Raw genomic sequence first — 24,172 nt, 5'->3', positions numbered from 1 at the left:
CTACCGCCGCACCACCCACGACAACTTTAACCCATAAGCTCGTAACTTTCCAGATTTTTCCTTCATCGCCTTCTCATTTACTCTCCTTTTGTTGTATCGTATAATAATGTGAATAATAATTTACTTTCTAACGTACGGATCCTTAAACATACCGTTTTATATTCAACAAAAGAAATTTCACTCATAAAGTTTCTTTTTAATAATAATTGACCAGAAAGGCGCGCATCAAACATTTATTTATTACTCCATTACCATTGTGCTCAGTGATAATAATCAGTAGAGAGCAGAAGCTCTGTCGATTAAAGCTTTTCTTAAAAGTTAATGTTGTTTTGAAATACTTAAAAGCTCCTCGAAGGTAATTCACCCAGGTACCTCGACCCTCGGTCACCAAACCACCAAATAACAATAGCGTGCGTCAAGGAAGTGGTAAAGTCAGTGTTTGGGTGGACCGGCATGAATAAAGAGGAAGACTTTAACAAATAAGAGCTTGTAATTTTTTTTTAAACTTGTAGCAGCAAGCAGCGCTGATGGCAGCCGCGACGGCGCAGGGAACGTACATCGGTCCGATGGCGGCCCTCGCTGCTGGACAACTTCCCCACGCCCTCAACGGCATGCCTAACACCGTCGTGCCGCCCACCTCTGGTACATATCCGATGAGCACCGACTCTTTACTCCATCATTTCTTCATACAGTTGCGTTTGCACAAGTGGCACGCCTGTGAAATTACCGAAGAAACGAGGCTCTCGCTGTGTTTAATGGCTGGGGCACGATTAATTTACGATACCCATGATAAATATCTACTTCGATGATAAAACAAAAGAGAGGGATAACGAAAAAAGAAAAAATACATTATGGGAGCAGTAGCATTGTTTATGCGATATCGTATATAAGCGAATTCATTTCGGTCATAAGTGCTTGATTAATGCAAAAACAACAACAAAATAAAAAACGAAAAAAAACGAATATACGTACAAACGAAGCCGAACAACGTAACGAACGCTTTTCGCGACGGTACTAATGATGTAGAAAGTTATAAACCATCACTGTCAAAGGTTGAAATTGATTTGTTGGTACACGAAAATTCGAGAACTCGAGCATTGTCGGCGAGTTGTCCATTAAAATATGCATAGATCGTCATGAATCACAATTTATCGATCTTAATGCTTAAATAATACGCAAGTTAGAATAGACATACGGAGGAATTCTCATTGCAATGTCCGCTATGTATAGAAGGTGCCACTTATACAATATATTATGATAAATTCATATCGACATACTTACATGTTGTGTGTTGTTAATTTACGAATTTTACGAATAATGTTTTTCGAATCGCTTTTACTCTATTAATGCTTTAGCAAAGGCATTTTAATGGTAATTTAAACTGATGTTACTTAAATAAGACGACGCGCCATAACATTGGAATATTAAATAAACATTGATTGCTTGTACTGCGTGTTTATTTTGAGAATTACATTGGCGGAGCGAAAGGTATGTGATATACAAAGTGTTAAGTTGAGTTTAAATATTTAAATATATTTGTAAGCTCGTACGTTCGCTTACGGTTTTCATGAAACCGCATAACTGTGATGCAAAACGAATAACGAATGCGCTCCCCTCGTGTAATCGATCTTTTACTAAAGTTGAAATTTTCGGTAAAGCGCGATCAGAAATTTCGTAAATTCTATAGAAAAGCCGCGCTTTTCCACTCTCGATACTCCCGATTGAACAAATTCACGAAAACTTCGCACGAACGCCGATGAGAAATACACAGGGAGCGCGAGCGAAAAGAAACCATGATTAACTTGGGTAACCGGTGTGTCCACTTTAACCAGGCTTGGTCGTAGGTACCGGCACAGGCCAACCAGTGAATGGGACCCTACCCTCGCTGCCCTCCCCGACGATGCCTAACTTCAACATGGCCGCTCAGACACCGAACGGACAGCCGGCCGGCTCCGATCCTGGCGTCTATACCAACGGCATACCCCAGACCTACACAGGACGTGAGTATGATGGACCCCAGACCTCCAACCCCTTGCCGCCGGCACGATGGACCCTTAACCATTCAACGTGGGCTGACGATCTAATCGATAAAATCTCTATAGATTGATTCGAGTTTAAAATCGGGAAATTAATAGTCTACTAGTATTCGGCTATTGACCGCTGAGCCCGCGTGAAAAAGAGAGGGAAAGTCACGCACGGCGGCGAGGACTCTAGGTTAAGTCGCGTCCGGACGATAAGAGCTGAACTTATTGAAGTGTAGATGCCCTTCATCTATCTATTCCAGCGCAAGGTCTGCCCAACGGGGAGGCGGCACTCCAGCACGCCGCAGCGTATCCGGGGATGCAGGCGTACCACGGCGTTGGTAAGTCTTCCAGACGACTTTTCTTCTACGAAAAGTAGCTTCGAGCACGCGGAAACGTTGCATCCGGCACTAGACGCTGTCTTATCTTTTTGTTATTGTGCGATTCTCTATTCCGAAAACAGCCTAAAGAATGCTAGAATTCAGTTAGGACGGAACCCACGGATCTTCTCTACCTTCACGCGAATCTTAAATTCTTAGAAATTCTTGAAAATTTACTTGGCCGATTATTATTAGCCATAGTACTACTCTATGGGTTCGGATTAATTTGATCGAATTATTTGGAATATTTATATTTCATTGTTATTGAATTTGTGCGTTATTAGCTCGGGGACGTACAAAACTATGAACAACGTTAATTCTTTAAAGTCGTTCACTTCTACTCTTACTATATTTTAAAATTACTTTTAGGAGTACTTTCTGTAGGATTAAACTTTGAAATAAATCATCGCGTCATTTCGATTATATTGTGTTCAAATATTTTGTTTCCATTTACTTACATAATCTCTTGTGTAACATCACGTAACTCTGCATATTTGCTGATAATAATATAGTTACGTAAATATCTTAAATTCCATCACTATTCGTATTACTTGGTATAAAAAAACTAATGAATTCCAAATAAGAAATATATCTCCCTTTATAAACGTATATTTCCTCTTAATGACAATATTTATCATTGCTTTTTCATTTCACTTGCCTGCAGATAATACTATTCGATAAATTTTATATAGATAGATTCCAATTCTCTTCTCTGAAAGCAAAGCTACATTTGTGTGTATATATATATGTGTGTGTTTGTGTTTAGAATTATAATGTAATTAAATACAACAAATTAATTCAATTACAATTCATTAAATAGAAGCGCACTTTTTAACGCAAATTTTATAAAGAAACTACTTTGGCTAACGTAGGGATGAAAAAATATAATCAAAAGAAAAAATATTTTTCATGGAAAAATTATAAATTTTTCGAGCGGATCGTCTGGCTTATTTCATATAATACTCATATATAGTAAACTTGCAGTTATACGCGCGTGTGCCTGTCTGTGTACTTTTTACGTATCAGAGTATAACTTGATATGATTTTGCGGGAAAAGCTAACCACGTTTCATTTATTTACCTAGTTTGTTTTCTCTAATATCTATATAATACTTTAACAAAAGAGAGAAAAATATATAATTTTTCTATTTCATCGTCATGTACATGTGTTTAAAAATGAATAAAAGTTTTATTCCACTATTTATCGCACAACACACTTATAAAATAGTAATAAATAATCAAATATTTTTAATGAAAAAACTTATACCTCTAAAAATAAGTTATATTATTATGTGTTGTTTTTATAAAGAAAATTCTCAAATATTTTACTTTTGGAGAATTTGTTAGTAATTTTTTTTTTTATTTCAATGTAATTCAATCAAGTCAGATATATTACATTTATTATGTTGGGTTATGATTTTTTTTCTTTTTATATCCTATGTTATTTATTTAACTATCCAACTTTAAATATATAATTATCTATATGAAGCTAAACATAAGAGTTTAGAGATAAATATTTGGCATTATTTTTTGGACTATACTATACATATATATATATATATAACGTATATAAAAAAAAATATTATAAATATAGAAAAATCTGAAAATGTTTTTAAGTGAAAATAAATTTAATTTGAAATTATAAAATAAATAGATAAATTATTATTGCTACATATATACAATTTTTAAATATATATATTTATATACGTGTGTGTGTGTGTTAAAGACTATGTTACTTATATAATTATTGATATTAAAGTTTTACAAACAAAGTAATATACAATCAATTATTATTGCAATGATCAGTGAAAATAAAATATATATAGAATATTTCTTTTCAACCATTTTATTACAGAAAATATCGTGTATTCGTTATCAAAAACTCATTACTATACCATAGAACAACATATAATACACACGAACGAGGTCAAATGCACGCACACACGTTTTAGGGTTCAATTGTGCTGAATTTTAAAATAATAATCTAGATGAAAGAACCCTAAAAAATATTCTTTCACTCGTGTATCGAATTTTCGTAACATCAAAAAATTAAAAAAAAAAAAACATATTTGTGCAAAGTCGATTGAAATATATTAAAGTGCTATTTACCCTCACAATAATTAATTTTTAGATAAACCGAATTGGGAAAAATGTATAGAGATTGTAAATTGCAAATATGAGAGACAAAATTGTGCTTCAATCGATGGAATACAAACGGATATGCGTATCAATCGATCCCTCCTGCTATACCTTTTAGTAAATGTATATTATCTGCATATTGTTTAAAAAATATATAATTTTTATTCAGTTAAAGAAAAAAAATGTAATACAAAAACAATATTAAATTGTGCAAAAACTTTAAAAATTCTACTTTTACAGTATCTTCGGATTATTTGAACATTATACTCTTGTTTGCATACAATAATTAATAATATTTTCATATATTTTTCAATTATTTTATTAAGTATTATCAATTATCAAGTATATTCAATTATTAAGTATTATCGAACTCTTGATTCTAAAATGACTGTTTGCATAATAAGAATAAAAATTATCGCAGTACTTATAATTAGCAAACATTTATTCACAATATATTATCTATTTTAATATGAATCCGAATAAATATGATATAAAGTTACAACACGCAATAAAATTTCGCTTTTATTTTAAGGATGATTTATCATTACGTGTTTAAAATCTAAAAGGTTTTATAGAATAATTATTCATTTTAATACTTTGTAGAGAAAGTATTTTTAAATATTTATATATGTATAAAGAGATGAACTTTTATTTTAGTGATTATACATTTTATTTTAAAATATTTTATTTAAAAATTTTAGCATTTCAGCATTCAGCAGGCAATATCGATATATATATATATATATATGTAATTTATCTACATAGACGATACTATCATTTAACTATACATTTACATGAGAAAAAATATATATATATATATATATATATACATATACGTATGAATTTTAATTTTCTAATGTTTTACAAAAAATATATGTATTTTCGATAAAAATATAGATATTTATCATAAATAATCGTTAAGAATGAAAAAAGAAGTACTTATCTCATATTCGCAATGACATCTATCTTTTACAAAAAGCTTTTTCACCGGTAATATAGACACTACGTATCAGTAACGTAGATATTATGTGATTATGATTATCTTTTACGCCTCCTTGTTAATGTAATTAACCAAATCACTGGTTGGAAATCTCGATAAAACAAATACCGAAATCATTAATTAATGAGAAAAGTAAAGGAAAGGTATTCGTTAAATATTGATCAATAAGCATGGAGGGTCTAGTTTCGTAAATTTTCTGCATGCGTTTATGTATGACACACGAGTCGCGGTGTCGAAACCGATAATGACTGGTATCTTGTTCTAATGGTATCTGGCGCGCATTTGACTGAACTGATATTGGATATCCTCTGTTCGTATATGACCGGCTGCAAAAATCAAAGGGCAACTCTGATATGCAAATGTAATTTGTGTAACGATAAACAACATACGATAAAGGGAGAAAAAAGATGCGACAACGATGGATCCGTTTATAATAACGGGATTTCTGTCCAATAGTTTCATATTGCTTTTTGAGTTTTAATATTACACGATACCATTTTACACGGTTTACACGGTGTTTAAAATATATATTTTATTAAGTTTAATGTTTAAGCGAGGAATTGTAACTGTATTACAGAACTATTATCAACATTTTCAATATAATTATGAATTAGGATAATACAAATTCTTTGTATAATTTTATCAATAATTAGTTACTCTATAATCCATGATTAAGTGACATTAATTCATCTATTATTATAGAATATTGAAAAAGTTATTTCGAAAAAAATCAAACCACAAGCTAATTTTTAATAATTTTACACACAACTAAAAAACTACGTTCTATGAGTAATATAATATCTACATTAAATAACAATAATTGAAAGTACACAAATTTTTTTTAAACGTTTACTTTTTTTAATTTAATTAAATATTTTACACATTTTAATCAATTATGCTTTTCTAGTGAATATTTTGAAGTGAGAATTAGTACTGCTATAGTAGTTTAACTTCTTGATGAACCCTTGAAAACTTTATTAAAATGCTTCCCTGCAATTCATTACACTTAATTTAAAAAAAAAAACAACGAAATTTTATATCAATTTATATTTTTCTATTTTTCTATAAAACTTCACTTTATCAGCAAATATTGAGTGAGACCTGACAAGAAAAATTTTTTTAATTTAATACCTTTATCAATAAATAAAATAAATGTATGAGCATAATAATTAGTTATATATACTAACAGATTATTACAAAATGGAAAATTTATAGCGTCAATTAGTACTTCTACTAGATAATGTACTAAAATTAATACGTGATAAATATAAATAACCAGTTTAACAATCAATTTACCTTCAAATTTACCTTTAATTAAAAGAATCAAATCATTAATTATTTTGTATAAATAGTAAATTTTTGATAATTATGGACTGAATTGAATTCATATTTAATTGAATTGAAAGACTAGAAACATTGATCATTATTTATAATGAATGAATTTTGAATAATTACGGCTATTTGTAAATTACATTATTTTAAATAATAACATTTTTATCATAAGCAAAATTAATACAATACTAATGTAATAAAAAAAATTATCTAAAGTAAATTCAATAATACAAAACTTCATAATCCATTAAAATAACACTTAAACTTAGATGTTAGCTGTACAAGAAATTTATCATTAAATGCAAAATTTCAAATGTATAGATCTCCTAGTAGAATATTAAAAGTACTTTTAAATATCGCTAATAGTCCATCTCTTTTATCTAAAATCAAAATTTGCATAGATATTATTACTGAAGTGCAATTAAGTGTTCTTGAGTGTAAAGTTTGGTAAGATTTTATGGACTATTGATAATAAAGCACAGATAAACGTTTTATATATTTATGTTATCTATCTTGGATATAATACAAATTAAATTAAACATATGTAATGCAGAGTAACAATTGAGGTTCGTAATATTTTAAAATAGAAAAAGCTGAAGAGAATATATTCATTGTACTTCTACCTTGTGCTTATAGACTATAACAAATATGAAACGCTTACTTAATCGAAACTTTATACGAGTTAACACAAAAGCAAAAATTATATAAATTTGATGAAAAATAAATTCTTTAATATATGGAATTTATACGTACATGAATGCATTTATACCAGCAATACTGAAGAAAATAGCCACGATCTTCTCGATGAATTTGATTCAATTCTATTATTCTATTAAATTCTATCAAAGAATTCTTTTAAATAGAATATAATAAGCGATTTAGGTTGGAATACGTTTGTAAAATGTATTAATAGTTTCGTGAGCAATAAATTTTTAATTTATACATAGCATTAAATATTTAGTTTAAATTTAGCAATAAATATTATTACAATAAAACGGTTTGATACTATCACACTGGAAAATGCTCCTTGCCTCCTTGGCCTGTGTAAGACTCCAATCTATTAATCGCGCACGCACAATAATAAAAGAAAGACATTGATTGACGCCGGACTTAATGTAACGGACAGACCAATGATGTATCTTGTCAACTTGTTATTGCCACAGCGTATCCTGCCGTCTACGGCCAGTTTCCTCAAGCCATTCCCCAGCCGATGACAACAGTCGCACCACAACAGAGGGAGGGTAAGTACATACGAACACATCTGAATCCATCGCATATTCATACATATGTAACCGGATATCTCTATGTGTACATATGTAATGTATATACGAATACTGTTAACTAGTTATATATCATTATATTATACGTGTCTATATTCATTGTTCTTTGTTAAATCGATCACTGCACCTCATATCTCTATATATAGCTACATCTCCATTTATATCGTTTGTATTTTTATTGTTGTTCTTGATGTGGTATTTTTTAAAATTTTTTTATCATTATAAATCATATTATATACATCCAGTCATCCTGTCCCATTTGGCTTTAGAAGTGAACTATATGTGCTTATTGTCACATAAAATTACAATGTTTTTTTTTATTTGTATTAAAATATATATACGCGCGCGCGTGTGTGCGGGTGTACGCGCGGGCGGGGGAGGGATATAATATTCATTTTAATTTTCTATAAATTTGGGTTTCTATGATTAAAATCTCGGTACTTTCATGACAATATAAATGTTATCTTATATTAATGCAATATTGAGTTTTATTTGAAAAATGTTTATAAATTAAATTAATTAATCGAAAGGGTCGGATTAAAATTAGTTTTATTATATTCTCCTTTAGTAATAATATGAAATGATCAAGATACTTTCATCCTATAATCCATAATAAATATTAAATGTATACCTAACTACATAAGTGAGATATATTTTTTATGCGTATCGTTGTTCACGCACATTCGATAATATTTATTGAAAAATATCCTTGAGACTTCATAAATATGTTTTAAAAATTTTTCAATAAATATACAAATTATTATAATTTATATGCTAATTTGTAATATTTAGTAGTTACTATTTGATAAAAATTTGTAAAATTCTGTGAAATATTTTAAGAAAAAAATGATTTGAGCTATTGAAATATGTATTGAATGACAATTATATTGATAAAAGATCAACAATATATAAATTTAGAGGTGTGAACATTAAATGGTCTTCTTTAATATTGAGTGCAAAATAGCTTAGGGATATGGTATTCCACTTCCTTTCTCAAAATCATCGATAGAGAAGCATATTATTTTTAAATTAAGGGAGCAGCTTATTAGTTCTCATTTTCAAGAACATTATTATCGACTATGAGAACTAGCGAAAATCTTTTAAAAGAAAGTACTCGGCCAAAGAAGATCTTAACAATACTAAAGAATGTAATTTTAAATAAATTCCTTGAAGATTATTTCGTCAAATTTATCTCTGATGTCAGCGTTTATCTATTAATTCTTTACTGATTTTTCCTATTATAAATTATTCATAAATAGATTGTTTAAATGTTATAACGAAGGGATTTTTGGTACCACTCTTATGCAATCATTCTCTCAAATAGCGGTGAATTAAAGAACTTATCAATCTGAAAGGAAAAGATTGAGAGAGATAGATGTTGCTGCATAATTAAGAGACTATAAAAGAAAAAGTGAGGATTTTTATGTCGATCCTCTTATTCACGCTCATAGATAACTCAGTATATAGACGATACATTTTCATGCAAATTTATAAGGAATGAGTTCCTATGTAATATACATTACTATTAAACTCATAAAACGATTATATATATATATATATATATATATATATATCTGTATTTAAGTGACTTAAACATTTCTCTACGAAACCTATTCTTCCTTTGAATGTCATACTTCTAGAAACATCTTGCAATCTTAGCTTATATAATATATATCGCAATTTATCCGAAAAAGAGTTACATTTGATTTTTACTTTCTTCATTGTACAAGAACAAAAAAAATAAATTCCTAAGTTTAGTGTAAATATGATGTATCTCCTCTGCTCATTTCCTCTTCACAATTCTAGCTGTCAACTTCTGCATGACAATCACTAAATTTCTACTCTACAATTATATGAAAATACGATTCTATTGCTACTTCGAAATTTTAATTGTTTGACATGATTATTACAACAGTACTTACGAATCTTTTTTTCCAACTAATGAAACTTAGATTTGGTATCCGTGATTAAAATCAGCACTAATAAAATATTGATTCAATTCATTTCAATTCAACAGAAATATTGCAAAATTATAAATTATCTCTATGTTGTGTTAGCAAATTAAATTAATATATTAAATTTTTCCATTTTCGATACTGTTCAGTATAGCCTCCTGAATTATGAAGAAAAAAAATTCAACCTAATATTGGAATGAATTGATTTAATTTTTGCTTTCATTATGCATAACGAGATAACCACTCTGCTCTTCTGGAACTAACGTAACAATTTATAAATTAAGCATTTCTTTGAAATTTTTAGTATTTGCCTCAAACAGTTGTTTGATAAAATGATTGTTTGAATGAACTTGAAACATAGTTTAAAGACTAACTTAACTCATAAAAATCAAAGTTTCTCTTTACTTTTTAAATGCTTTTTTAAACTTGTAAAATATTACGACTTTTCAACAAGTGTTAAAATTAATCTGTCGCGAGCTTTACATTATCTGATATATTATTATATATTTGATATATTCTCACTCGTTTAATCAACAATAGGAAATTTTGTATTTCCTTTTCCATAATATTATCCATTATAATAGCCTCATTTGTTATTCTTATAATAGTAAAATTTAAAGACATATATCTGTTACAATTAACCGTTTGAAAAATTTCATCAATTATAATTTTAAATAAAACGTAGATTCAAATACCAAAGAATGTCACTATTTAACAATAAATTACACGTTTCACTTATGATATTTAATATAATAATTAAATAAAAAAAAAATCGGAAACAGTTCAGCCAAAGCTGAGAAAAATTACAAAAAGGTTCAGAACTAATCTATATTAAACGCTACAATTAAAAAAATACACAACGACTTCGATATAAAGAATGAGGATGAAGAAAAAAAAGTCGAGACTCTTTAAGGTCGCAAATAGACGCGGTGATTTCACAATTTCAAAGACTGGGGCTTCTAATTGAAAAAGTAAAAGGCCGCGAAAGCAAGAGTGCGAGCGCACCTAATTGCAATTAACAGCTCACCATTATTAGAATATACGATGCCTTACAATGAAATAAAACAAATAAAACGAAAGTTTTAATTACTTTGCCACTACGAGCGACCCTTATGTTGTGTTCCCTGGCATCACGAGAAGGTAAAGGAAAAGTTTACTTTCTTCCTCTTTATACAAGATCTTTTCTTTTTTTCATCAACCACTGTTCACTTATCTTCTATTAATATTGCACAACGTTTATCTTATTCTCATCTCTGTGTTTATCATCATTCTATATTTTGTATTCCTTATTTAAATAAGACTTCTTTCTATCATTTATTTGCCTTTTTGATTAATACATAATTTCTTCGACTGTTATTACATAGATTCATTAACTTCTACTCAACTATTTTGATTATTCGATATGAGAATTAAACAAAATTGAAATATTTAAATATTTATATTTTTTACATAAACTCATTATTATTAACTTAAAATATATTGTTTTTGTTGTATAATATTATTTGGTATATAATACTAAATGTATAGTAGGTGAATGCTTTAATTTAACGAATAAATATTGAAACTAATAATTATTAAAATTTAATAATGGTCATATATTATATATATATATATATATATATATATATATACGTATGTATATAGATGTTTAAATTTTAACATTATTTGTTATTATATTATATCTTTCATTTCATAAAAAATATTATAGGCTTTATATTTAATAAATATATCTTAAACGAAAATTATTCAAAAGTTCAAGAACTCTTAAAATATGTAATTACTTTATTGCATTTTTATATTTCTTTAATTTAAGTAAATTAAGTGCTTTTTCCATCATTTATTTATATGATATACACACGATCCAATTTCTATATTAAAGCCCATTTACAGCTATAAAATAATAGAAATTATTATAAAAATATCTATTATTCAAAATAAAAATATTAAGCTACTTTCAAAATTGAATTTTTTCGAAAAATTATAATCAAGATTTAAATATTATTTATTATTAAAATATTCTTGAAGGGAATAATATGTATAAATAGGTTACATATAAAAATGCAGTATCGAAATATATAATATTCCTTTTTTTTGTAATAAAAATTTTTAAATCTTCATAAAAATTTCTTTATTGATAATGTTTAAATACAGCAAATATAAAATTAATAGTTTAGCATAAATAAATCAAATTGGGTGTAAATAATTTGATTATTGAGAGTATTAAAAATTTTTCCATAAAATAAACCAACAATAGATACTATTATAATTGCATAATATTTTCATATAGTAAATTATAAATGCTATATTAATCATTCATAAAGTTGTCGGTATTTATAAGATTTTATTAAAACTTCTAAAATCATCGATAAAAGAAACCATTTAAATTATAACTTCAACCGTTATTAAATAAGCATTACAATTTTTATCTGTTTTACCAGAAAAAAAGTTTATAATATGCGAGTGACAATGTAAAACACCATAACGTGTATCTCGTGTATGCATAAGCCTACGTAATTTCTACTGATTTTGGAAATAGATGAATCATGCATAATATCGTATTATAACAATACTAATAATTCTCTACAAAATTATTAAATATTGTAGTCCAATATATTAAATATCATGGTAATATTTCATTTTGTTTGCTTAATGTCTTTAGTAAATATTAATATTATACGTTGACTATTATTGCCTTAGAATTTTAATTTTCTGTTAAATTTTCTTAAAAAATTGTACTGTAATAATAATTTCATGTTTAATATTCAATATTCATCAATGTTTCTATTTATATGTATTAAATTATTTCACATTCAATTGAATCGTTGTAATTTTAGTATTGTTTTAGTATTACCGTTGCATTCGATGTTGTAGCTGTTTAGTATTTCTGTCCAAATTCAGACAATTCAATATATATTCAAAATTATATATCAACGAACATATAGTGATAAATATTGTCGATATAATAAGTCGTATATATAAATAAGTAAAATGGTCTTTGATTGATTATTTTCGAAGAAAACCTAATGCATTGCTTACATTATACTTTTAATTGTTGTATTTTGACAAAATATTAGGAAACAGGAATTAAATATTAAGAATGTTTCTTGCTTTTTTCTCATTTTCCCTCTTTAATTTAAAATATCGCAACACGCTCTATTCTGTCACTGACTCAGACCATACTTTTATGCTCTTCGTTTTCTTCATATGTATTCCGTCTGTGATATTAATTTAGTGTGTATTTCTCCATATATATATAGGCACGTTTTTACAACATTGATATAGAAAAGAAAAAATTTGTTTTTATTATGTTTTATTCCTCGTTCTTTTATATTAGAAATTTACTTGAAGCTAGTCTTTTCTTCAGAACTTGAGTTACATAATCGATTGAAGCTATATAAGCTGGATAATAAAGATTTTAAATAAAATCTAAGAAATTCAATACTATTTCAAATACTATTTCAAGAATATTGAAAAAAGCTTGATATATTTTATTAAATGAAAATTGATGTTACAAGTTAATGTCATACATTCAAAACTAACGAAAGTATATCCATAAAATAAAATTTCTTAATTATCTGAAGGAATTTATATATTGCGAATTTAGTAAGTTATATAATCAAACGAATTTACATTCTTTCAACGAGAAATTTATTCGCCTGATAAAAAAAATAGTTAATCTTCAACATCGAAGGTACATTAAATTTATTTCAATATCTACATTCAATAGCTTCAAATTCATTTTATATATGCAATGTATTACGTGCTATAAATAAATTTCTTTTTCTTGAAACTAGAAAATAAAATGTTATATGATATATGATATATGATTTTAATAAAAAAATATACGTTTATAATTTTCTCATACGACAATTTTTTATTTCATAGCTTAAATGTATTAATTTAGTTTTTAGTGTAAGTAGAGTAAAAGCATATACGATCAAATGTATTACATCAAGTTATATATGTTTACATACATGTTTACTTTGTTTAAATATTTTCTTATAGTATTTGAAAAGCTGTTTAAATAATTTACAAAAGACACGGAGATTCGGAAAAGTTTTTTAATTAATGTTTCAAGAAAATGAAATAATTAAAATGAAATTTAAAGTATCAAAAATAATTATCTAATCTAACACCCATAATTTATATATGAGGGTAACTCATGATTTTTCAATTATTATTACACTATTATGCCTCATAACATGTTTATATTGTATTTATATGCGACAAAATCATCTATTTTAACATTTATCATTTATTCACTGCCATTATACAATCATACTTCATCCATTATCTAACCATTCCCTCATTGTCGTATTTTGTGACACCTGGTGTTGTGTGTGTGAATGCCAGGATATGTGAGCGAGTGTTAGTGTGTGCGCATGTGCGAGCAATTGTGTGTAAAACATTGAAAGTATAAATACTCAACGTTAATTTTTTTGAATTGAGAGTTTATAACGAATCGTCGTGACGCTCTGAATGATCGTACTATAGTTAAAGAAAAATTAAATGAACATATAAAGATTTTTGAGAATTTTATACTAATTTTATAAAAAAAATATTTTTTTTATTTCTGCAAAAATACTCTTATTTAAAAGAATTTATAGATTTTTTTTTTTTAATACTTTAAAAATTATATAATGTGTGCTACTATTTAAAAGTCTTAAAATGTGTGTTTTCATGTATTACAGTTTTTTTTTATTCTTTTTATTTTTTATTAATATTTAATAAAATAATGTCTTTAATTATTTGAAAGTAAAATAAATAAAAATTAATACATAAATTAGAAAAAATTTGTCTTTTAAAAAAGAATAAACTTTTTTAAATATCGTTTTAATATAGTTTTACACTTTATCGGTTTTTCATAAAACTGTGTAATTCATTAAGTAAATATGCCTATGAATATTGTATATAATTGAAATCTATTATTCGTTACGTTTTCCAATAAATGATGCAATAGTTTTTTTGAAACAATAATTCTTCGGATATTAATACTAAAAGCATAATACATGATATTTGAGTGAAATTCATTACATAAAATTCATAAAAATCCAATTCATAAAAAAAAAGAAAGAAAAATGCATGCATACATGTGATCGGCTTCCTAAAATATTCATGCTCTCATTATTCAACAATCAGTCATTTAGGTCATTGGTAAAACAAAAGTAATAACGACGAGAATCACGCGGTTCGCTCACTCTCACATTCATTGTTCATATCATTGATCATTCTCTTTTCGGCTCTCGGCATAAATAAATGAAAAGTCGCGTTGCCAGGAACAAGTCGTTCAGAATTAGCGAACGCAAGGCATATCGCAAGATTTAAAGTCGAAATCAAAATCACAACGAACGAAATGCAAACAACATTCTATAACTTGAGTATTATACTTCAAGTTTAGATGTTTAGATGTGCTCTGATTTATATGATAGGATGCTCTATATCAGGACCCGAAGGCTGCAACCTCTTTATCTACCACCTGCCCCAGGAGTTCGGGGATTCCGAGCTCATGCAGATGTTCATCCCCTTTGGGAACGTCATCTCCTCCAAGGTCTTCATTGACCGCGCCACCAATCAGAGCAAGTGCTTTGGTAAGTACTCGTAAGTGCTTGTCGTAAACAAGACCGACAGGACCTCGATCCCATCGAACTACGTTCCATGAGCCTTTGCTGTGATTATCCCATGTAGCAGGATATATCTAAGGTGTTCTATTCGTCCGAAATATTTCGTGAAGCTTTTTTGTTGTGCAGCGTTTATAAAGTGATGGATGTTTATTACCTTTATCTCAAAACTAGCTAATCATTGGAGGTGAGAATTATATAAACAAAGTCTTACGATATTTCACGATGATTAGCTTACTATGCGAGCTCTATCAATGTTCTCTTCTTCAATATTAATCAACTTATATTATGGCATTGCATCACTTTTTTTTTAATTTCCGTTACATAATATGGTTAAATTAACAAAGAAATCAATGTGAAAAAAAAAATAGTGTTGATTTTTTTTTCTAAATAATTATAAAATTTTCATATTTTAAAATCAAAATAATATAACGATTATATGCAAATTTCAAAGTTCAAAAAATAATAATAATGATAAAGGATTTAATGACAATTTTAAATTTCATCCATAGAATTATTAGCGATTTTAGCGTTAGCGATTATATTGTAATATACTTGTTATTACATTACGATAATGCAATATTCAGCAGTTTAATTTCAATATTTTAATCAATTTGAAATACATAAAAAGCATTCTTAAGTAATTATTATAATATTTAACAAAATTTCAATACCGTCATCAGAATCGTGGCATTATTTTTCAAACTAATTTATTTCCTTAATTTATTTATATTTTCATTTATTGTGTAGATGCAATTTTAAATAGTTGATAATTGTAAAAGCAATAATAGTTAGTACCGTATAGATGTGTTACTGTTGCGAAATTTATTATTAAATAAATGTGATTATGTTAAAGTCGTGAATGACTACTGGTAATAAGGAATGTTTAGGCAAAAATTTTTTATTTATAATAGACAAATGTTTTATTTAGTCTCCTCATTGGAGGACCGTTGTAGTGGCAAGCATCACATTTTATTATAAAAAAAATATTTATTCAAATATTTCAAATCATATGGTGTTAACTTTTAATATCACATTAAATTTTTTGTTTCGTCAGAAAAATAGTTATGAAATGGAACATATATTACGAGTGACATTTTCAAAAAGATGTAATCCTCTTTTAAAACACTAATCCAGATACATTCTCAGAATTTAACTTACGAGCTTTCACGTTCCAATTAATCGAAAGATGAAGCCAAAGACAAACGAAAGATAAAAAAGGAAAACTCTACTAAAGCTCAAAGCCTGAAAAAGGATAACTCGGAGAAGCCCCTCATAGGTGCACGAACGAAGAAAGAATACGAACGAATAAAAGAAGAGAGTGCAAGGGACGAGATATAAACAAAAAAAACGCGTTTTAATTAATATCATCTGCGGTGGTGTCCGTTGGTAATTACAAGTAGAAGATTTCATTTTCTGCCTCGCACTGATCCACAATTGTAAAATAAATCTCAAAAGGCACGTAGGCGTCGTGGAAGGGGCTCGCGTAAAAAGAATAGTTGCAAGTTGAATGAAAATTTATTAGTGTACAGAACAGACATTTCTGGATTAGATCCAAGTCCGCCGATATTAATGCGGCTTATCAATCGCCGTACGTAAAAATCAAATCGTACGTGTATTTGCTTTTTTCTTTTTTTCTTCCTCTCTTTCTTTTTTTTTATTTGTTTTCTCGCATGTGTTCGAAGTGGTATTTCACCAAGGGAAAAAAGTATCGTTTGTGCAATTATCTATGAGATTCATGATATGAAAAACGAATTTTATTTGTGTTTTAATTTCACGGCCTTTTTATAATTTTTTCTCTTACTTGCTATTTTTACAGCCGCAATATAACGTGATTATTAATTGTTAAATATAATTTGTATTAAATGTACATTGGTGTTGTCTGTTTTACAATTCAAGGTGGTAAAATATTTTGCTTTTTAGTCTTGTTGTTTCGCTTATTGATTATACATCAAAAATCAATAATAAGGTAAAAACTATACGTAGACTAATTCAATCCATGTATTTATTTGAATAAAATACTTTAAGAAATAAAATAACCAAGTTAATTTAATTTGCTTAAATGAATAATTATTAATTATGAATAATAATTTCTAGTAAATGATTTCTATTTTTGTGTAGTTTTAGATCTAAAATCATTTCTATTCTAGTGTTGTTCTTATAAACTTATCATTTCCAATTTTTTAAGTTGAATAGACAGTTTTTTTTTCATATAGATATCACTATAATATTATGAATTGTCATTAATTTTTTGATTTTGTAATTATATATTAATGTTCATTAAACAAATATTTCCGATGCCTTAACTATTCAATAAATATATTATATATAGGTGAATCTTATATTATATACTATAATATTTGTTAAAGTTGTAAAGTATTAGGAAAATAAATTAGAATAAAATTGCTTTAAAGTAGGATGTCGACTATGTAATAATGTTTTGAACTCGGAGCCATTTACGCACTCTTATAACTAATTTTATTTGCGCTTATTATTTTTGACTTAAAACAACTTTTGCCTATAACACGTTTGACACTCGCTCACTGGAAGGAAAATCGCTCTATCTCCGAATACAGAAAAACCTACGGCAAGTATTTTTGATAACAGCCCCTGAGGTGAAAATGCATAATTCGGTCTCCCCGAAGTTTATCTCCCCACACGATTGTCCAAAGATTAAGAGCTGAGGTAAATGTGGCCTTCTTCTTTAACGTACGTGCGAGAAAAATAAGAAAAAATCGCCTATCCCACTACAAAAATCCCATTATGTGATCACACGATTCAAAATACGCCACATGCTAGAAGCCCTAATGCCAAGGGATCGTAAGGTATTTTATAAGATATATAAAGAAAAATGGTTAATGCGCCTGCGCTGATATCCTTAGATTTTTTCACATTTTTAACAATGTAGAATTATAAGCTACCTAGGTGTCGTAAATTATTCAGAACTCGTTGTAATCATTCGCTCGTTACATCTAAATTTGTTGATAAAACCACCTCTGATTTCTCTCTCTCTCTTGTTAAAACCTCCTCTGTTTTCTCTCTCTCTCTCTCTCTCTCTCTCTCTCTCTCTCTCTATCTATCTATCTATCTATCTATTTATCCGTATGTATGTATGTCTGTCTGCCTGTCTGTCTGTGTGTCTGTCTGTCAACCTGTGTATCTGTGTGTCTGTCTGTCAACCTGTGTGTCTGTCTGTCTACCCGTGTGTGTGTGTCTGTCTGTCTGTATGTCTGTCTGTCTGTCTGTCTGTCTGTCTGGGTATTGTTTGATTTACGCAAGTATTAGAAAACAATTTATCGGTTTAAGATTACATACAAATCAAGCACTATTATATTTTATTTTATACTTCAAAGACGCTTCAATATTAATTTCAATTTCTTTTTCTTTAATTTCATTATTGAGAATTCATAAAATAATATTAAAAAGTTTTAATAAAACTTTATATACCGAAGAAGAAAAATAATAAGCAGAAATAAATTTTCATAAAAATTAGAATAACTAATCCTTCTGACTTATTATGTAAAGGTATATAATTTAAAAATCTACTTTAATAAATTTTTAGTCTGTCGAAGAAATTTAATTTAAATTTAATACTTTTACTAAATCCTGCACAGTCAAAGAATATTTTACAATTTTATTTCAATATGTTATTAGTGTTTCCTTAAATATAAATATTTATATAAAATAAATTGTATTACTTCATTTAAAGACATCATAAATAAATATTTAAGTTGAAGTAAATCTTTGGGCCGAATGGGAAATTATTGATCAATGAGCGCAATAAGCTCAATTGAAAGTAAAATACTTGAAAGTAAACTTGTACGATATAGCCATTTACCAACGAGTAATTACAGTATTTTTAACGTATAAAGTATTATTCTCAGGAATCTCTTAAGTTATAGAAAATGTGATAAAAGATTATTGAAATTCTATCTTAATTATCCCTTTTAAATCCGAAGAATATCTTTCAAGGAAGCTTCGAGCAAAGTTCACTTTTAAAATTCCCATCGATAATAATCATCCTTTTTCTCTGAAAAACTGTACAGGTAATCCTTTCTTTCATAATTTTTTAAACTCAAGTAGGGAAAATAGCCCGCAATTGGCAAAAGTCGGTAGGGGAAACAAACTTGTATTGCCGAAAGGACCGCTAAAGGAGGAGCAGATAAAGAAAGATAGTCGATAATCTTTGTGCGACTTTTAGCAGTCGGCCGTCATGTTAACAGAACTGAAATTGGATTCCAGTTCAGAATAACGGCGGAAATTGGCTTTGGTCGGAGATGGCTTTTTTCCGACTTCCGCCAATCAGGTGCTTTGTTACCGCTAAACCTTACGCGTGACGGAACTTTCATGAAAAACGTTTATTAAAACTTTTTACTAGGCGATCGAATATTCTCAGTAAGTCGCTGATGATTTTCATTTAGGAGCATTATTTTTTGCACGTTTAGGTTGTTAACAACGGTTGAACCTCTTTGGTCACTCGATGCATGAAAACGTCTGCGTAGATAATAGGTAAGGAAATCGTGTATAATATCTGATAGGTTCCAATTTTCATGATAAACTACATTTGAGAAACTATATGTTTTATAGTTTATGTTGATATCGATTTTTTATTTAAATTCATGCTTTAAATATTTACTTCTTTATATATATCAACTGAAGAATAAATAATTAATTAAGCAATGATTTATCTATCGGAATAAATTCACAATCCACTTAAAGTTTAATAACGGATCAAAAATTAATTTGAAGTCTTGATTAAATATCTAAGTGAATGAAATTTAGTTCTTGTATTTAAACTCGAAGATATACAAATTCGGGGATATAAAATAAAATGATTTATAATTTATGATAAAAAAACAAATATTGTGTTCTTATATAATATATTAATACCATTAATAAAAATAAATTATTAATTTTATTATACGTATTTTTTAATAACTATTCCGTATTAGAGTTGTAATAGAAAAGTGAAAATTATTCAGAATAATAGACAGTATACAGGGCTAAAAAAGTGAAAAAGTAAAGTATAATATAATTTCTTTATTAATTTAATGATGTTTTTCTTAAAAGTACACATCTAAAAATATCCGATTTATGTTTGAGAAAATATCTATATTGGGTAAATAATCAAGTGACGAAATTTGATAAATATCTAACGACTCTTCATGAAAGTAATAAGGATACTAGTTATATAGGTCTCGAGCGAACAATTTCTTCATTGATCAACTACTTTTATAATTACGTTATACTCAGGTCTAATTCTTTCAATGGCTTTAAAAACTTCTGTCGTTACTAAGTAAGTTTAGTATTAGGTGCATAATAAAGCAAATGGAAAGATAATGGAAGGCCTTTAAAGCTTTCTTATTAGCAAGATTAACATTAGCCAAAATACGACAAATGACAGATTGATAACTTGGCGATGCTGATGAAAACCTTATGTTTCAGGTTTCGTATCCTTCGACAATCAGGCATGCGCACAATCGGCTATCCAGGCGATGAACGGCTTCCAAATAGGAATGAAACGGTTAAAAGTTCAACTAAAGAGGCCCAAGGATGCCAGCAGGCCGTACTAACCCACGTCCGAGCCAAGACAAGCTTGCCGGGTCATGCCATATGTTATAACCTATAAAGTATGTTTAACTTGCCATTTACCAATATAACCGTTAAACTGCTGTTTCATTTATTGAAAACGAATTTTGTCTGATTTAAAAGATTGAAAAAATTAAATTGCAGTCTAGAAATCTAGAGTGATAAGTAAATTATTTTCTTTAAATATAAATTGGATAATTATGTAAATTATAAAAGCGCAAGTAAAACAATATTAATAAAATGAAAAATATGCAATTTTGCAGATATCGCACGAAAATATGAGTTCACTGGATACTCGGACATAAGAATGAAGAGTTTGAACCACTGCTACAACGCTTTCAACCGTAAATATCTAGTATACTAGTTAGTTAATTTTATAGGATTAAAAGAAGATTAAAAATATAGAGGTCATAGTAACAAGAAGAAGGAACTGTTACTAGAATGAGGACAACTGTGATAGGACACCTCATAACTACTGCATCAATGATGAAAGAGCAAAGAATTTCTTTAAAATTGAGCAAGAAAAAAACAAATAGCAAGTATAAAACTAAACGACTATATAATGAAAATTAAGTAAGAGATACAAGAAGGATCGAAAGGTTTGCAGAACTAAAAAAAAATACATACTGCTCTTTACGTTCGAAGTACCTCTAGTCAAAATACTTAATAATAATAAATAAATAATGTGCAAAAAAGAAGGAAGAACTTATGTCTCCCGTCTGAACTGTTAATGAGATTCTCGCTTAGCAGTACGGATATATTTTAAGGAAAGTATGCCGTTGCATGCACATACATAAATGTACACACGGCGGAATATATAAATATATAAACAAGACAAAAAAATAAAAGAAATGCCCCGTTCGGAAGTTCTTATTAAGGTATAAGTCCTATGAAGAGAACAGGTTATATAGAACGAGACTGGACCGAAATCGATGTAATAATCGGTGACGATTGCATTACACGAACGTTTTGTCTTTAATGAGTCACGCGACTATGAATTAAGTGAACAATCTCTACGATATCTAGCGGCAACGGGACGAATTGTAGAATCCACGTCAAGTCCGATTACGAGTAATAATACAACACAAAATAAAATCTAAACATTTGCGTCTGACTATTATGGAAGATCTAAATCTACGTAATACTCGTAAGCACATTTGTATGTGGGACAATGTTCATTTGATTCATTGATAATTGATTTTGAGTTGCATCGTCTTATTATCTAGTCACTAAATGCATGGAACAGTGACATTATTACTAAGCATATACATAGTAACAAATAGCATTGAATAAACGGGAAAATAAAAAACGAGTATATACCGATAAAACACTTATGCTAATTCTAGTCACATTAATCGGTTAGGTATAAATCAAGACGGAATTATAAAGAAAATAGAGAAAATCGTAGAGCTCCCATGTGATGATTAATTAATGTTGTGGGGTAATTATTTCGATCCGATCCACACTTCTAGATAATATACGTACATTGCGGAAAGCCACGATAAAAAATGGAAATACTATATGATTTATAATGCCACGATGAATTGAAGGAAGAACCGCTATGGAATCTTCTTTCGTGGAAAATCTGGCGTTCATTAAGATTCTAGTCCTTGTAAAGATCACTCGTGACAACTAAATTTTCTCACTATCGATTAGCTGAGAATACACTATATAGTATACATAGTTAAATAAAGGTGATGTGTTTATTTAAAACAGTACGATTTATCGCACCGAGCGAGTACGTAAAACATTCGATATGTCATCAGTGAATCCGTGTCGTGTATTTCCGTTTAATTTATAAACGAATCACATCTGTCTGTCGTGAATGTGCGTGATTACTCAACTATTCACCATGATCGGCGAATCGGCGAAGAAAGAATTCAAACAACGCTCGTTCTGAATTTTTCCTTTAAACTGTATGCTGATCTTCGGAATGCCAAATAGGCTGTGATTTAAAGAAAAAAATTATGTAAAATTATAACAAAGAAACAGTACTTCAATATTAGAGGTATATAACAGAGAGGTTATCAGTGTAAACATAACCTTATCGTCACAGCGGGTGCCATACTGTCAAATATATTATAATCTAATTGATCAAGCTCCCTGGCACCTGCGAATAAAATTTAGCCCTTTACTAGAGTTTTGTACTATAATCGAGAATTTTTCTATAAATGGGCACTGTTATTCGCGGAATTACTATCTGTGGCACTTGCCTGCGCTAAATATAAGGTTATGGATATTCTAAAACCACTTGATTATATGTGATATGAATGAGATTTTTTAATATTATAATTGCAACAATAGAAAGTAAAGCTGTTTTTGGGTCTCCAAGTTGTATTTCCATACATTATATGAATATATAAATTGATTGAGTCAGCAGCTCAAAGTATCAAATCAATATTAAAATTTTATATAAAAAAAAATTCTGGTACAAAATGTGAGCGCACTAACATCAACTAGAAATACTTAGCTCATTACCTCCATAAATCTTACTTGGATTCGAGACTAGAAATGAAAATAAAAAAAAAATTAATTTCAATTTATAAAAAGAACGGCTGACTCAAGCTTCTAAGTACATTAGTTTATTATAATCTGTGAAACACGTAAGAGGCGATAATGCACGTACAGACAGATGCAATCGGTAAATACGCATCAAACGGGAAAAAAATTATAGATAAATAGAGAAAAATCATTTTTGACATACGAATGCTGTGACACGTACCGCTCGATGACGAAAAAGACAAAACAATGTTAGATTTACGGTAGGAAGCGAAGTGGTTCAAAGTGTGCGAGTAAAGATCATACGCACTTCATGTTTCTTCGAGAATACAAATAAAAATAGTCACGAAGAAAAACACA

General features: G+C 28.5%; 1 protein-coding gene across 1 annotated transcript in view; it reads left to right on the top strand.

Annotated features, from left to right (window-relative positions):
- bru3 (CUGBP Elav-like family member bruno 3) overlaps positions 1-21,825 on the top strand; it is a 95,053-nt gene extending 73,228 nt beyond the window's left edge. Inside the window, exons 5-11 of the mRNA XM_011499027.1 lie at positions 513-642; positions 1,833-2,000; positions 2,261-2,362; positions 8,035-8,112; positions 15,536-15,694; positions 21,170-21,354; positions 21,577-21,825. Of these exons, the coding sequence (XP_011497329.1) occupies positions 513-642; positions 1,833-2,000; positions 2,261-2,362; positions 8,035-8,112; positions 15,536-15,694; positions 21,170-21,297 (765 nt within the window). The 3' untranslated portion in view covers positions 21,298-21,354; positions 21,577-21,825. The remainder of the gene's footprint in view (positions 1-512; positions 643-1,832; positions 2,001-2,260; positions 2,363-8,034; positions 8,113-15,535; positions 15,695-21,169; positions 21,355-21,576) is intronic.
- The last annotated feature ends 2,347 nt before the right edge of the window (positions 21,826-24,172 follow it).

Source organism: Ceratosolen solmsi, unplaced genomic scaffold (genome assembly GCF_000503995.2).
Source record: "Ceratosolen solmsi marchali unplaced genomic scaffold, CerSol_1.0 scaffold10, whole genome shotgun sequence".
Lineage (NCBI taxonomy): Eukaryota > Metazoa > Arthropoda > Insecta > Hymenoptera > Agaonidae > Ceratosolen > Ceratosolen solmsi.
This window is presented reverse-complemented; position numbering and strand designations above follow the sequence as displayed.